The 16,498-nt window shown below is 37.4% G+C and overlaps 1 protein-coding gene across 4 annotated transcripts in view; it reads right to left on the reverse strand.

Moving 5' to 3' along the window:
* Positions 1-1,307: 1,307 nt before the first annotated feature.
* The window catches only part of FKBP5 (FKBP prolyl isomerase 5), a 230,794-nt gene continuing 215,603 nt past the window's right edge, over positions 1,308-16,498 (reverse strand). For all 4 annotated transcript variants that reach the window (XM_081294391.1, XM_081294393.1, XM_081294392.1 and 1 more), the window contains 4 exons: positions 15,342-15,425; positions 6,985-7,170; positions 4,722-4,961; positions 1,308-4,001 (listed from right to left, as the gene is read on the reverse strand). In XM_081294391.1, the coding sequence (XP_081150517.1) occupies positions 3,894-4,001; positions 4,722-4,961; positions 6,985-7,170; positions 15,342-15,425 (618 nt within the window). In that variant the 3' untranslated portion in view covers positions 1,308-3,893. The remainder of the gene's footprint in view (positions 4,002-4,721; positions 4,962-6,984; positions 7,171-15,341; positions 15,426-16,498) is intronic.

Below are 16,498 nucleotides of genomic sequence, written 5' to 3' on the forward strand. Positions count from 1 at the left end.
CTGCTTGCATCACTACTTCAGGTCCCAGGTCAACCTCCCTTTTCTTGGGTAGAGGGGCTCTACCACTGAGCTACATCCCCAGCCCTCCATGTTTTATTCTGAAATAAAATAAAGGGTCTTGCTAAGTTCCCAAGGCTGGCCTCGAATTTGTGATCCTCCTGCTGCAGTTTCCTGAGTCACTGGGATTACAGAAGCGCATCACTGTGCTGTGCCTGGCCTACCCTTTCTTGATTCTCCAGGGTTCCCTCATTCCAAGACAAATACTCTCTTGGGCTATGCTCAAGTTGTCCTGTTGGCAGTTATCTGCAATAGGATGCTATCAAAGATCTTTTTAGGAACTATATTCTGTGATGTCCCTTTCTTGCAAAATATTATTAAGGTTACATATATAGGTTATCAGCAATTCTAGACTGACAGAGAAACTGTGCAAATAGCTGTGTCCATATTGTTTCTCTTTATTTTTGGTACCCTGGATCAAACTCAGGGGTGCTTAACCCCTGAGCCACATCCCTGTCCCTTTTTTAAATTTTGAACAGGGTCTTACTAACTTACCTATGACCTTACTAAATTGCCGAGATTGGCCTTGGACTTACAATCCTCCTGCCTCAGCCTCCGGAGCTAATCTGCTGGGATTACAAGTGTGCACCACCATGCCTGGCTCTTTATATCTTTCTTCCACTTCCCACAGAAGTCTATCAGACCTGCAAGGATAAAAAACATGAAGGGAAGCTCTGTGGGCCTTCTGAGCCTTTTCAAGTCAGGATATTAATAGTTCAATTTCAATGCATTCTGTCACCAATGTTGGTGACAATCTTAAGAAAATACAGGGTCTAATAATGTACCACCCTAAAAGGGAGTTCAAAGTGCTAAGGTGGCCAAGAAACTTTGGTCAAAACTCTTCACTTACTCCTCATGCTTTGGAGGTTGTGTACAGGCTGCTTCTGAATAACTTCGGTCACAAATTTAGAGAGGAAACTTGCTCTGGCTCATGCTGAAGATCTTAGTATGGATTATTTGCATAGGGAAAAATCATTCAGATAAAGGAAATTATTTCATTATCAAATAATTTGACATCAACTGGGAGGAGTATAATACAAATCTGGAGATAAGGCAAATAATTCAAGAGAGAATAAAGGGTGCCTGGAGCCTGCGTTGGCCTTGAAGTTCCTACTGCTACCCCAGCACCACACCACCTTCTGCAGGAGTACACCACCATCTCTTTAGGCCTTCAGAGTATGTAAGGATGAGTACCCAACACAATATGCTACTTGAGAAAGGAAAAACATGCTCAACAGAGACCACCCTAGTATGTTTCACATATTTATTAAAGGTTACAATTAAATTTCATTTTCCAAATGGAACCTACTGTAAAAATCAGTTAAAAGGTGGAATAGCCAATAGTTAATGGGAAAAAAAAAACTGTTATTTTTCCAATTACTTGGTTCATTTTAACAAGGATGCATCATTTCACTGCCTTCAGTCCAATGTTATTTCAGGTGAGAGGACACAGCAATATTGTCTCTGAAGTCTCGTTTCTTCAAGTTGGCCCCCACCATAGTTTCCAACCAGAGTTTTCCCTGAAGACTAAGTAAAACTAAGAACAATGGGAAACATTTTTAAAAATTTATTTAAGGAACACAAAAGTGCATCTAAGTAATTTTTTAATACTTTTATTTTATTTATTGTATGTGGTGCTAAGAATTGAACCCAGGGCCTTGCATGTGCTAGGCAAGCACTCTACCACTGAGCTACAACCCCAGCCCTCTAAGTAATTTTTTAAAAAGCCAGTTTTAAAAATTCATCCTATGCAGCCTCACCATTCCAGATACAATCTGAAAGGTGATTGATTCCAAGACATCTTCTGGTTTCTACACACTTTAAGGTTACTGAGTTTGATACAAGAATACATGAAGTCTCACACAGCCCCTTGTCATCTAATTGGAACTATCTGTGCCCCACCTCTCTCTCCACACACTGGCCAGTTCCCCTGCTGGCCCACAGCACAATGGGGACACAGCTGGCTGGGGTCATCTGAGTTTTGGAGTAGTTTTCTTATTTGTTACCTATAAAAAGCTAGGCTCAAATTTTAGTCTTGGCCTCACTAATTTCATGCTCTACTCAACAGAGCTACAAATATTAAGCAGTTAAGCAAATACACAAAATTGACTTTTGCTTTTCATATTTCCTAGGTAAGACTGGGGCTTTTAAAAGAAATATTACATAAAAAAAGACAAAAGCCTAAATGAGGAATTAGAGGGGTTTTACTTACTATTAAAGGCAAAACCTCACAATTTATTTCTATTTGTTTCAGGGAAAATAAAATAAAATGACCTGATTTTTTAGGTCTTAAGGTCCTAACCTAATAATGAAAGTGTTAAAACCAGCATAAAAAGAATAACTAATTCAAAATGTAACTAACAGCCAGTGTCTTTAAGATTTAAGGAAGTGAGATGTTCTAGATTTAGGCAAATGATTCTTTAGGTTGCCAAATGCATTCCCATGAGTGTTTCTTTATTTACCCAAAAGAACTAAAATGCTACTACATGTATATATTTGTCTTAAGACTTGCTCTAATTTAATGCCCAAGTACTGGAGATTTAGGCTAGATGTACCTCTTAGTGGGAAGCTGTTCAACTCTTTTACAGCTTACACCAGAAGGAAGAAGCTACCAGTGCAGGAGGATAGAAGCATCTGCCTGGTGAACCTGCCAGTAAAACCCTTAATGTAGAAGAGCAACAACTACTTATTTTTTTCAACCCCATAATTTTTTTTTTTTTTAATTAAGGTACTAAGTAGTAAAAAGTCAACTTTTTTTTTTTTTGCATGATAGGAGTGTAAAATTTCATAAGCCAGTATACATATGTTTATGAACAATTAAAAAAAAAAAGACAAAAAAGCTGCATTATACTGAATGGATATGTAAAAAAATCCACTCCAGGTCAAGCTATTACAAGTCTTAAATTCTTAATGGCAAGGCTTTGAAAGGGAACAGAAGCTGAATGTTAGTAATGCTGCAGGAAGTAAGGTGTACTAACAATGTTTCCTCAAAGGAATGGGGAGGGAAAAAAAAAGCACAATTTTGATGGCTCTTTTCACATTTCAGCATCTCAAAAACTTCATCCAAAACAGGGAAAGCAAATCCAGAAGCTTCTGTCTGCTCATTATCATTGATGAAGGGTGTTGTGGGAATGAATGACAAAATGACTCGCCCAGGGCAGGCTGGGTGTGGCAGAAAGCCACACTCACAAGAGGCTGGCAGAGGAAGGAGCTTGGGAAGCTGCAAAGTCAGCAAAGCTCATGGCCTCCCAGGTTCTTGCTCTCAAGTATGTGATGCTGCTCTAGAACTGAAGGGTTCCAGACCTCTTGCCTTTGGGTTCTGTTGGTTACAAATGCAATAGGTTGTATTTGCAGCACTTTAGTCATTTAAAAAAAAAAAACAAAAAAACAGCTCACCCTCCTTCCCTCAACCTACCCACCTATAGGAAAGGAGAAAATGATTAAGCATATTTAAAAAAGGTTTCTGCAGTGCTATTAAAATTCAAATGTAAAATCTAACAGCCCAAAATCATTAGGATTATCTTCAGGGACCCTGTGATGGATATGAAGGTTGACAAACTGAAACGAGATGGACTCAGCTGTTGGCTCAATCTCTTGGCGACAACAGCCTTTCTGTTTTGTTCTACCTGGAGTGGTCCCACGCCACCCACTCAATGACCCACTGGGCAGCAGCAGGGTGGTTGTTTTTGGGGAAGCTACTGGTTTTGCCATTTGCTTCCAGAATCACATAGACTATAACAAACTTTACACTAAACACTGTTTAGTCCTGAGCTGGGTAAAAGCCCAATGAGGAGGGGCCGAGTTCATTAGGACTCTCTTCCCTCCTTGGCGTGGCGTCATACATGGCCTTCAGTTTTCTCTTCTTCCATTGCTTGATTTTCTGTTCCTTTTTCATTGGTGACGCCCTCTAAAATCTTCTTGTTTATTGCTTTACTGGCCTCTTCCTGAGGAAGAAGTAAGAAATCATGAGGGTTAGAGAATAAAGAAATGTAAATTTCTGGCTCCTCTGGACTGCTTACCAGGTCCACAGTAAGAGTGTATTATAATGACTTTATTTAGTTGCCCAGTTGAGTAAGTCAGGGTTCTGCTACCAACAGCTGGAGTTGGATCTTTCCCTTTTCTTTCACTGAGTAGGCTGCTGCAGGTAGCAGTTCTTGATAATTTAGCTCATGTAGTGGTGGTGGGGCTGGGGAGCGTAAGATGAAATTAAGAGAATGACTATGGTGTAGGGGAGGCAAACCTCTTTCCCAACAGATCTTTCCTAGCACATTTGCCAAGGTAAAAGGCATAATGGTGGGGTTACTATAATACCCATTTCCTGTGAACATTGGAAGTCTCAGCAAGGAAGTGTTACTTGGGGGAAAAAAAAACCTGATGGGTTTTTAGTATGTCTCAAGGGAATTTATTTTCCTCATTTCTTGCATGAAATGAGGGTATGGATATGCCAAGAACCTCACAATCATTGCCTTTGGTGAGTGGAATAGTCCTCCTTGCCTCTGGATACAAACCAGCCTCAGATCAGAATGGAAGTAATTTCTCCTCTCCGTGTGCTTCCCAGATTGTCTATCTGAACCTGTCCCTTACACTTAAGCTTCTTAGAAGAAAATCCAAAGGGGCAAGGTCAGTTCTTGATGTACTTGAAGGCAAGTGGGTTCTGCACACACCTTTGCATCCTGCTCTGCAAACTTCTTGAACATGTTGGCGTATATCCTACGGTCCCGCTCGTTGTGCTCCTTTGCTTTTTTCTGACACATGGAGATCTGCAGTCTTGCAGCCTTGTTCTGGGGATTTACTTCCAACACTTTCTCAAAATCACCCTTTGCTGACTCAAATTCATTCATAAGCAGCTGGGCTTCACCTCTCCTGTATAAGCCTTTCTCATTGGTACTGTCAAGTCCAAGGGCCTAGAAACAGATGGTCTATATTTTAGAATGGATGAATGTAACCCTTCTTACTTGTGGGGATTTTAAGAAGAAGAAATTCAATAAATAGCTTACTAAAGCCCTCTGATCAAGGGAAATAGAAAAGGTATACTGAAAAAATGGAGCTCAAGAAATTTTATAGAATGATCAAATTAATATACTACTCAAATTAATTTCTGTATTTAATGTAATTTCTAGAATTATCCCAAGGACATTTGGGAGGAGGCCCTGGAAAAGTTAATTTTAAGGTCATTAGATTATATGAATGTCCAAGAAGGGCTGAAAAACTTTTGGGGAAAAAAGAAAATAAAAATGACTTATCTGACAAGCAGAAAGGATATACTATAAATCTACTGAAATTAAAAATTTGGGGCAGGCCATGCTGGGCGCAGTGGCACATGCCTGTAATTCCAGCGGCTTGGGAGGCTGAGGCACTAAGCAATTTAGTGAGACTCTGTCTCTAAATAAAATAAAAAATAGGGCTGGAGATGTGGCCCAGTGGTTGAGTGCCCCGAGTTCAATTCCCAGTACCCCCCCCCCCAAAAAAAAAAGTTTGGTTGTTAATACATGGACAAAGTGTTCAGTGAAACATAACAAAGCATTTAAAAACAGATTCATTTAAAAAATGATATACATCAATGAGGAAAGGATTAACTTTATAATGAGTGGGGGTGGGACAGTGGCCACCTACATAGAAAAGAATTAAATACTTACCTTACATCATGAACCCCCAAATTAATCCCAGAACAATTATATTTACATACAAAAAACCCACATAAAAATGAGCTACTTTTATAATGTTAAGGTGGGGAAGACTATCTCACTAGAAAGGAAATGATAGATTTGATTGTGTAAGTATTAAAACTTTATAAAACTATAATCAACAAAATTATAAGACAAGTGAGAACAAAGGGTTAACAGTGTTACTCAGTGATACTACTCAATTGCTTTAATCAAGATTGCTTCAGAGGGGCTGGGGATGTGGCTCAAGCAGTAATGCGCTCGCCTGGCATGTGCGGGGCCCTGGGTTCGATCCTCAGCACCACATAAAAAAATAAAATGTTGGGGCTGGGAATGTGGCTCAAGCAGTAATGCGCTCGCCTGGCATGTGCGGGGCCCTGGGTTCGATCCTCAGCACCACATACAAAGAAAGATGTTGTGTCTGCCGAAAACTAAAATGTAAATAAAATATTAAAAAAAAAAAGATTGCTTCAGAAAATCTAGTCAAAAGACATGAATGGTGGGCTGGGGTTGTGGCTCAGTGGTAGTGCGCTCGCCTAGCGTGTGCGAGACCCTGGGTTTGATCCTCAGTACCACATGAAAAAATAAATAAAATTAAAGGCATTGACAACTACAAAAAAAAAAAAAAAAGAATGGGCAACTCCCAGAAGAAATACAAATGGCCAATAAATAAAATTTTTGTTGCCACTAATATTGACAAAAACCAATTATGCAAAGAGAAGCTGTATAATTTATAATATCAAAAACCTGGAAATCTTCCAAAGGGGATTGGTTAAATAAACTATGATGGACATACAACATATCTTTAAAAGATCCATTTTTGATATTAAAAATAATAAGGGAGAGCTCTATGATGGACTAACTAAATATAGAAAGATGTTTTTGTTTCATAAAACTATGTCTCAATCTGAAGTATGTCATGCTAAGTGAAATAAGCCAATCCCCAAACACTAAAGGTTCAAATATTCTCTTTGATATGCAGATGCTAACTCACAATAAGGGGGGTGGGTAGAGAATGATAAATAGAATAATAGATAATAATAATAATAATTAGAATAATAGTTTGGAATAGACAAAGGAGAATGAAGGGAAGGGAGGGGGAATGGGAATAGGAAAGATAGTAGAAGAAATCAGGTATTGCTATCCTATGTGCATACATAATTATATGACCAATGTTATTCTACATCTTCTTTCAGAAGACCATGTATGGACACAGAGAAAAAGAACTGGACTATCTAAAGTCCATCTCACAGAGACACCGTACCTTGTCACAGCACTCCACAGCTTTGGCGTATTCTCTAAGTTTCAGGTAGCACATAGCCAGGTTCAGAAATGCAGCGAGCAGAAATGACTCAGAAGCTTTTGATTCCTTTTCTGATAGACCGTATTCCATCTCTAACCAGGATACTATCTTTCCATACTGAATCACTGCTTGCATGTACTTGCCTCCCTAAGAGAAAAAAGCAAGTGATTACTTGTATTTCATTCTGGAGAGGATACAAAGGAGGTGTGAGCACAATCCTGCCTCAGAGAGCCAAACCCTCGCAGCAGAACCACTTACACCTGAACCCTGGTCTTCTTTTCTTAGGTACCTTCCCACTCCTGTGGAAGCCCAACAACCTTCAAGGTGGCCCAGACACGGCACTAGCACGATGCAGTGCTGTTTTCCTGGTATTTGATCCATCCTGTCAGAAGATGGCATCCCAGTTTCTGGGTTATATTCTTTGATGCTAATATTCATCAGTCTTTCAAAGGACAGTGAGCGGTTTAGTTTACTGAAAGGGAAATTACTTTTCCATTTTCTCCTGACATTTTTCAGTGCATAGTAAATACTGCAATATGGTAAGTACTGGTCCAAACACAGCAAATCTAAGCTACTTACACCAGACATTATTGCAAATACTCAATGCTGTCACCTGTAGTGCCAAAGCAGTTCTTTACATTTACATTACAACGTATATGTAAATGGATGGGTCAAGTCCTAGTAAAATTTTACTAATACAGGAAATGGTCAGAGCTGGCCCATAGCTGGCTCTAGTTGTTGTTGGCAATGGGCCTATAGGCTAGCAGCCTCCAGTATAAATAACTAGAAAACACAGGTGTCAACTATGTGAGAAAAATCTCCTACTCATTTTTGCTCTTATTTGATAAGAATTCTAATAACTGTAAATAATCAAAACAAAAGAGTGGAAAAATACATATGTATACTCTCTATGCAAGAAACTGAAGGTATGAGACAGTGGGTGTGAGATTGTGCTTACTGTCACTGTAAGACAAATGAAATGGAATGCTAGCTGGTAAATACACAAATGAAAATCAGTATAGGTAAGGGCTCTCCTTTTGCAGGAGATGATTATAAGCTTGGAAACAGATGATATATCCTATCAGATGTTGGAAGAGCAGCCAGATTCATTAGGACATTAAATCCAATGAACAGTGTGAAGACTTTCACCAGGACCCACCACACTTTAAAGCAGCAAGTTGTCTCTCCCCATATGTACTCTAACCTTCAACTAAAGACTAAGAAGAGGAAAATGACAAAGCAGGTCTAAGAGAATGTTCCTGTTATAAAGGACTTCAAGTGTGTGGCATAAGAAAGGAGCTCACCTTAGGAACGCTTGATGTTGATTTTCTGGTGATGATGATGAGGTAGACCAGTTCCACCTAAGGGGCCTGGGTCTGAATGGGGACTCTGCTACATTCCACAAACACCTCCCACTCACTTATTTAGGAAAGGAAAAACTCAGAGCTCATCAGTTTTACTGTAAGATGACCATGCAAAAGGATGCTGAGATACTAGGCAGGAGAAGGGCACAGAAATCAGTCTATTATTCTCTCTGCTGTGATGCAATTTATTTATATGAATAAAATATTTATATGAAACCAAATTTTTTTCATGGTAAGTGCTGAAGTGATATGAAACTACACCTGATATGGACTAAACTGTGTTTCCCACTCCAAGATCACAGTGTGATGGTGTTTGGAGATGGGGACTTTGGGAAATAATTAGGCTTGAAGAGGTCTTGAGGGTGGGGCCACCCAGGATGGGATTAGTGCCCTCTGAAGAAGAGACAGAGTTCACATCCTCTCTCTTCCCACCCACACACAGGTGAGGAAAGCTATGCGAAGACACAGCAAGGAGGTCATTAGCAATCCAAGAAAGGGCCCTCACCATTGACCCTGGAGGCACCTTGATCTTGGGCTCCCAGTCTCCACAACTGGGAGAAGTAAATTTCTGTTGTTTAGCCATCTAAGCTATGCTATTTTGTTATGGCAATCAAGTTAAGACAATATTTATCTTTTGTCATAGCCTTAGGCCTCCTACAATACAAAAACAATAATAAAAATGAGAATAAAGCCCTCACCAGTCTCAGTGATTGGCTTTTTTTTTCCTTTTCTTTTCTGGCACAGCCTTTTCTCTTGCTGGGTTATGAGCTCTTTGAGGACAGGCAGCATGTGTCCTATCTTTTTTGGAATATCCAGAGTTTAGCACAAAAAGGCCCTTTATAAAGGTTTACTGAGCAAACTTTAAAGTCAAAGAAATATAACTGAAAAACTTTTTCTATCATTGGGAGCAAAAATGGTGGTATGAGTAGAAAAGAAAGCTATCATTTCATCCAGGTTAGTGAGGCTAGACATTTCCTTGTCATGCCTGGTTTCTTCTTCCTCCTTCATCTTTACTATACTTACTAACTTTTTGATTATTTCCTAATATATTATTATAGGAAAGAAAGCCAAGAAGGACAAACACATCAATCTTATCACTTCAATAGGTTCTGAATCATCAGAATGGTGGAAGTTATGGTTTCTATAAAAACAAACAATACTTTTTAAAAAAAAAATCTTTTTAGTCAGATAATAGAGTTCTTAATAGTTCCTTTATCTTTAGAGCTTTTAAAGTTTTTGGAACCTCTTTCATATATTCAACTTCTAATTAATCTAGTCTTTGTTTTACAGAATTCCTCCTCCCAAGGTACTATAATATGGTTCTTCACTGGGGGTGATTTTTGCCTCCCTCCCCCTTCTTACATCTGCGGATGTCTGGAGATATATTAGTTGTCACAACTTCATGGTGGGGGAGATGCCTTTGGCATTGAGTGGGCAGAGGCCAGAGAGGATGTTCAACATCCTAGAATGTACAGGACAGCTCCTGCCCCAAAGAAAGGTTTTGGGGTTGGAATTATCCAACCTGAAGTATCAACAGTGATGAGGTTTAAAAATCCTGCACTAATTGGGGCTGGGGTTTTGGCTCAGAGGTAGATCACTTGCCTAGCACATGTGGGACCCTGGGTTCAATCCTCAGCACTGCATATAAATCAATAAAATAAAGGTACTGTGTCCAACTACAACTCTATATATATATATATATATATATATATATATATATATATATATATATATATAAAATAAAATTAAATCTTGCACTAAGAGTTAAGGAGACAAAAAAACAAGGTGAACTCTTCTTATGAGTTTTTTCCCCCCAAACCCCAAATCCTAGACTTGTGTCTATGGCATTACTTCTTAACTCAGTAAGGGTGGTCAAAAGCTAGCAGAGTTTTGTTTGCCTGAAAAAGGTTCACAGGTTGAATAGTGATCCTTTATTAGTTTGCTTTAGAAATGCTTTCTTCTCAAGGCTCACAAGAGGGCGCAAGAACCCCATGTCACTGCAATGTCCTCAAACTTCTTACTCTGCCACCAAGTTAGAAAAACACTAAGCAGGTAAGACAGTTAATGCTCTTTCTTGTCCAACAGTTACCGTCAGCTATGAGAACAAAAATCATGTTTGTTGAACTGGCTTGCATGATGTCTGGCAAAATCATGTTATCTATGCTTAATAATTATTTTCAGAGCCAAATGAAGAGCCCTCCCCTTTTTCTTTTCATCACTGTTCACAGGTTGAAATGAGATTCTACAATATAATTAGCACGATCATTCCCATTTAAAAGCTGGAAACAGTTCAACCCTACTAAGGGGAGAGATTTACCCTCTAAGTTATAAACCAAACTGACAGGTCAATGGAAACGGAGCTCCAATGTGCAGAGGGCATGAAATTCAGAGCCCATCTCTGCTCTAACCCACATATCTGATCTCTGCATGTACACAACATGCCAAGTTGAATACCCTGGTAAGATGAGACCCAGGAGGGCAGTATGGCAGACTGAAACCTGCCCTGAAACTTGAAAAGGGAAGGGACTGTATACAGGAAACTATCTACCAATAATTTTGAAGCCTTACAACTAAAACTAGAGTCACTACTGGGATCTTTACCTATAATTAAGAAGGTGCCTTCAGGGAAGTTTCTAGTGGTACAAAATGTTCAGAGACATTCTGGGAGAAAAGTCTTAGGTCAGTGGTTTTGAATCTTTCATTAATGTTTCCCTAATGGACTAATGTTTTGAAAGATCTTGTCTATCAAAGTGCATGTTAAAAGTAATATGTTCCATATGTGTGACTGCTGATCCAGATTTTATCCAAAGATCAGTAATTTTAAGAAGGTTCATAATATTATGAAACATAAATATATATACAGTTATAGTTGTGATGCTCCCAAGCAACAGATTTAAATAATCATACAGATACTTAAGTACTGCTTTCTACTACTGATCATGAATTTTAGCCATGCCCTATATATATTCAGGTTAAAGTTATATGACACATGACTTCATGACATCATTTTATTACCAAAAATGTTGTTCCAAGTTATCTGTCATCAGCAACCAATTAGAGCTTCTGATTACTATGCTTAGTAATATATTACTAAGCTGTTTACTATGCTGGTAGATATAATTCTAGTCAAATGCCCAAAGCCTCAAAGCTCTTGGATTATTAGAAGTTTGGAAAAATACATAAAATTCAGCCACACACACTTAATGATGGGGATACATTCTGAGAAATGGGTGATCAGGTCATTTCATCACTGAGAGAACATCACAGAATGTACTATATAAACCTATGTGGTATAGCCCACCATGCACTAGGCTACATGGTATGACATGTTGTTCCTGGACTATAAACCTGCACAGCATGCCACTGTATTGGATACCACAGGCAACTGTAACATGATGGTAAGCATTTCTGTATCTAAACACACAAAAGATACAGTAAAAATAAAATATAAAAGATTAAAAAATGGCACATCTGTATCGGGCCTATCACATGAGTGAAACTTATAGGACTGAAAGTTGCTCTGAGTGAGTGGAGTAAATATGCAGGCTGAAGATATTTTACTATCAACTACTGCAGACTTTATCAGTATGGTACACTTGCTATACTAAATTTATTAAAAATGTTTTTCTTTCTTCAATAATAAATTAACCTTAGCTTACTGTAACATTTTTTACTTTATAAACTTAAAACGTTGACTCTTTTGAAATAACACTTAGCTTAAAACACAAAAAGATTGAAAAGATACACAAAAATATTTTGCCTTAATCTTTAAGGTTTTTCCTATTAAAACAATATATTTTTTTTAACTTTTAAAACTTTTTGTTAAAAATGAAGTCAAAAGGGGCTGGGGTTGTAGTTTACTGGTAGAGTACTTGCCTAGCATGTGTAAGGCACTAGGTTCAATCCTCAGCACCACATAAAAATAAATAAGTAAAATAAAATTATTGTGTAAAACAAACAAAACTGAAGTCACAAATGCAGATGTTAGCTTAGTCCCACATACAGTCAGGATTATCAGTATCACTGTCTTCCATCTTGTCATCTTGTCCCCCTGAAAGGTATTCAGGGGCAATGACATGCATGGAGCTGTCATATCCTATGATAGATAACAAAGCTTTTGGAATCCCTCCAGAGGGACCTGCCAAGGCTGTTCTATAGTTAACTTTTTTTTTTTTTTAAATATGTGAAAGCAGTACTCTCTAAAATAATGATAATAAATATATAGACAAAGAACATAGTCATTTATTACCAAGACTTATATACTGTACATGATTGTGTGTGCTACACTTTACTTTCATACCCCTGGTAGAGCAGATTTATTTACACCAGCATCACCACAAACACATGGGTAATGTGTGGGCTATGATGTTACGACAGCTATGACATAAATAGGCAATAGGAACTTTTTAGCTCCATTATAATCTTATGGGACCATTATCATAAGCAATTTGTCATTAACTGAAATGATATGTGGTACAGGACTGCATAGTAAGGACTTTTATGGACTCTAGAATATAGGAAACACCACCCAGGTCTTAAGGGATTTTATAGAAATCTTTCTGTTTTACTCTTGTATATTATCTATTTGGGTATAAAATAATCCATTTGGAATCTTGGTTGAATAATGTACAAGTAGCTGATATTCCTCAATCAGAAAATTTAAAAAAAAACTCACTCTCATGAATTTTAAAACCCACAAAAATTCATACTGGAGGGCTGGGGTTGTGGCTCAGCGGTATAGTACTCGCCTAGCACATGCAAGGCCTTGGGTTTGATCCTCGGCACCACATAAAATAAATAAAATAAAGGTATCATGTCCAACTAAAATTAAAAAATAAATATTTTTTAAAAACTTACACAACTGGAAAGAAACTTAGGGATTAAATAATGTTCCTCCCTCATTTTTCACATGCAAATAAAATCTCTTTGGACCTTAAATGACTTTAAATAATTTGAAGAACAATAAAGCCTAGTTTTCCAAATTCCCAGTTCAGATCTCATTCCACCACATACCAATGCTTTCTGGTGATCCATGCATCATTTTAGTATATGTAGTAATTATAAGTAAATATATGTATTATTTAAATATCTGGACTTCAAATTTGACTACATCCTACAGTAAGAACTGTTTTATATTACAACCCACTAGCCACTTAAAAAAATAAGTTTCATGTAATGAATCTTAAATTCTGTTGTACCTTTCTACTAAATTGATTTCATGACCCAAGCTCAAAGTTTGAAAAACAGAAACCATACATGTTGCCTTCTGACTGTTTTTCTTTTGTGTTGATTGTACATTCTTAGAAAATTGTTTCATTTGGTTTAACATTGACTCTATTATCTTCAGAGAAGGTTATAAACCTAATAGCATGTCTTTTTGAGAGAGAGAGAGAGAGAGAGAGAGAGAGAGAGAGAGAGAGAATTTTTTAATATTTATTTATTTATTTTTTAGTTATCGGCGGACACAACAACTTTGTTTGTATGTGGTGCTGAGGATTGAACCCGGGCCGCACGCATGCCAGGTGAGCCCGCTACTGCTTGAGCCACATCCCCAGCCCCTAAAAGCCTGTCTTATAGCAGATGCTCCACAAAGACTTGTTAAAGTATATTTATGTATTACTGCTTTATACTGTTGAAAAACAACACTAAATTTGTGTTTGTGAATGGCAATAGCAAGAAGCAGGAAAAACAAAACAAACAAACATAAACCCAGGAAAGAAACCTTGACAGAATTCCCATTCTCTAATTTTAATCCCCAAACCCTTTCTGCTCACAGAGGAGGCATGTATTTAGGGTTGGGTTAGCAATGGGTAAAGCACGCAGATTTTCCTTACAGCTGAGGGATTAAGATCTAAGGAAGATCTTGTAGCATTCCTAGATGCTACAAGAAAGTATTTTCAGAAGCAATCTATGATGCATATTACTTAGGAATTTCTGAAGATTTTTCACAAAACTAAATGTGCAGGGATCATCTTAGCCGTTAGAAGCAATTAATACTCCTCCTGTCAATTGCTTTTGAAATCTGTATATAGCCAGCCCTCAGACATTGTGTCATCCATTCTAGTCTTGACTTTCTTAGTAACCAGCTGACATCACAAACAATATCTTTAATTTGCTGTTATAGAAATATTTATAAGCAGAATGTATAAAAATACAGATATCAAATATATATTAAGTATTTATTGTTGGAATATTTACGTGAAAATTGCTTTTCCATTTAATAACCAGAGATTACATATTTTTAGTTGAAAGTATTATTAAAACAAGAGTCTTAAGGAAACAACTATCTTGTCTATATTTACATATAAGCAAATGTAACATAATTTCTTAAGAACAGTTAACACTTAATAAATTTTTTTGTTTTTTAAAAATATATCTGAGATGAAAAATTGTGCTCTATATATGTAATAAGAATTATAATGCATTCTGCTGTCATATATAAATTAACAAAAAAACAGGAGAAATGTCAAGTATTATTACATAAAATAAGAACACTGAGGAAAAAAAAAATCTATGCATGTTCTTTTTCCTTTCCTTTTGTCTTATGTCCTAATGACTTTATTAAGAGAGGAAAAAGGAAAATGACAAAATTCACTCCTGTGAATTCTATTCATTATTTTTGCATTCCATAAATACATATTGCATGCCAACTATGTACCAAATAAAATGCTTTAGGACTTGTGGGGTAAAATGGTAGGTGTGTAAGCCAGACCCGGTCTGCATTTATGGAAGGTTATAATCTAATTATGATGTATACAAGAGTTGGGTTTTTTTCCATATTAATTCATTATTTTTCACCATTCTTTATACTGAAAATGGCAGACTTGTGAAAATTCAGGCTTATTCTTACCAAGAAGGATGCTGAAAGAATTCATAGTAGGAAATCTCAACACAACTCAATGATTCTTGAGTGAATTCTTTGACCTAGAAAGGATAGTACAGAAGCTCACACACCTTGAAGTATACTGTTCCCTTCTCTTTGACAATGGCAGCCTGCTCCAGTTTTTCTTTGGTGTCCATCTCCCAAGATTCTTTGGCCTGTGTATAGATTTGTGGCAGTGGTTAGAAGAGTACAGGAGGAAAAGCATCAGCTGATGCCCTGAAGAACAATCAGCAGCTACTTCTAGAGGATACCCAAACTCAAAATACGCTGGCTGTTAAAGTTGCGTGCCATTGCCAGTTCACTGCGAGGCTAGTGCTCTCTTTGTGTTGCTTTAAGAACTCACTTTCCATGAGGATCAGATTGTGGCTTAACTTGTGTTGCTCAAGAGGGTCGAGCAGGCAAAACACAGGAACATAAATTGCTGAGCACTGTGAGAGAATGCACATTTAGAATGATAAGGTGAGGCCATCCAATAAAGGCGAGGGCTCCTTATATCCCTCCTATAAACATTTCCTCTAAACTGTTATAATTTTTTCAAGTTGTTTCCCTCAAGTCTTAGTTTTTCATCTCTAAAATGGGAATTAAGTCAGAGTTGTATATTCATACTGAATTTTCAAAATTCCAGGGCAAGCAGTTTTCTCGTCATTGTAAAATAAAATAACCAGATATACAACAGCCTCCAAAGTTATATATCTAGCTTGTAAATATATAGTTGGGGAATTTCAAGAAAATATAACTGGGAGGGTAAAGCTCACACAAAAAAATCACTTCAGAGTACATGAGTTCATCATCTGCTAGTTTATATTGTGTGTATCCTTTACTCTCCACCATTAAGACACAAATCAAGAAACTGCACTTTCCAAACCAACAACTGGATTTAGGCTCATAAAAGTCACTAGAAAAGTTGTTGGGATCTTTAAGGGAAATTGGTAATAGAAGTGTTATTTAGTGCATATGAATTGTGAAGTTTAAGTGGCTAACTGTAAAATTCTATTTAAAAGATAATTAATGTGTTCCTGGTGTCACAGCTGCTCCCTGTTCCTACTTTAAGTGAATGAGGGGGATACTAATTTTTTTGGCAACTCATGTTGCCTCCCAATCGTTTAGCTCTGTTATTTAAAAGCCTCATTAACAAGGGTCCTGTGCATTTTTCATATTGGCTTCAGTTTTTATGGATTATAAATACAGCCTTAACACAAGGCAGAGAATGAAATAACATTACTCCCAA

Source organism: Spermophilus citellus, assembly GCF_964194105.1.
Source record: "Spermophilus citellus genome assembly, chromosome: 5".
In the NCBI taxonomy this organism is placed as follows: domain Eukaryota; kingdom Metazoa; phylum Chordata; class Mammalia; order Rodentia; family Sciuridae; genus Spermophilus; species Spermophilus citellus.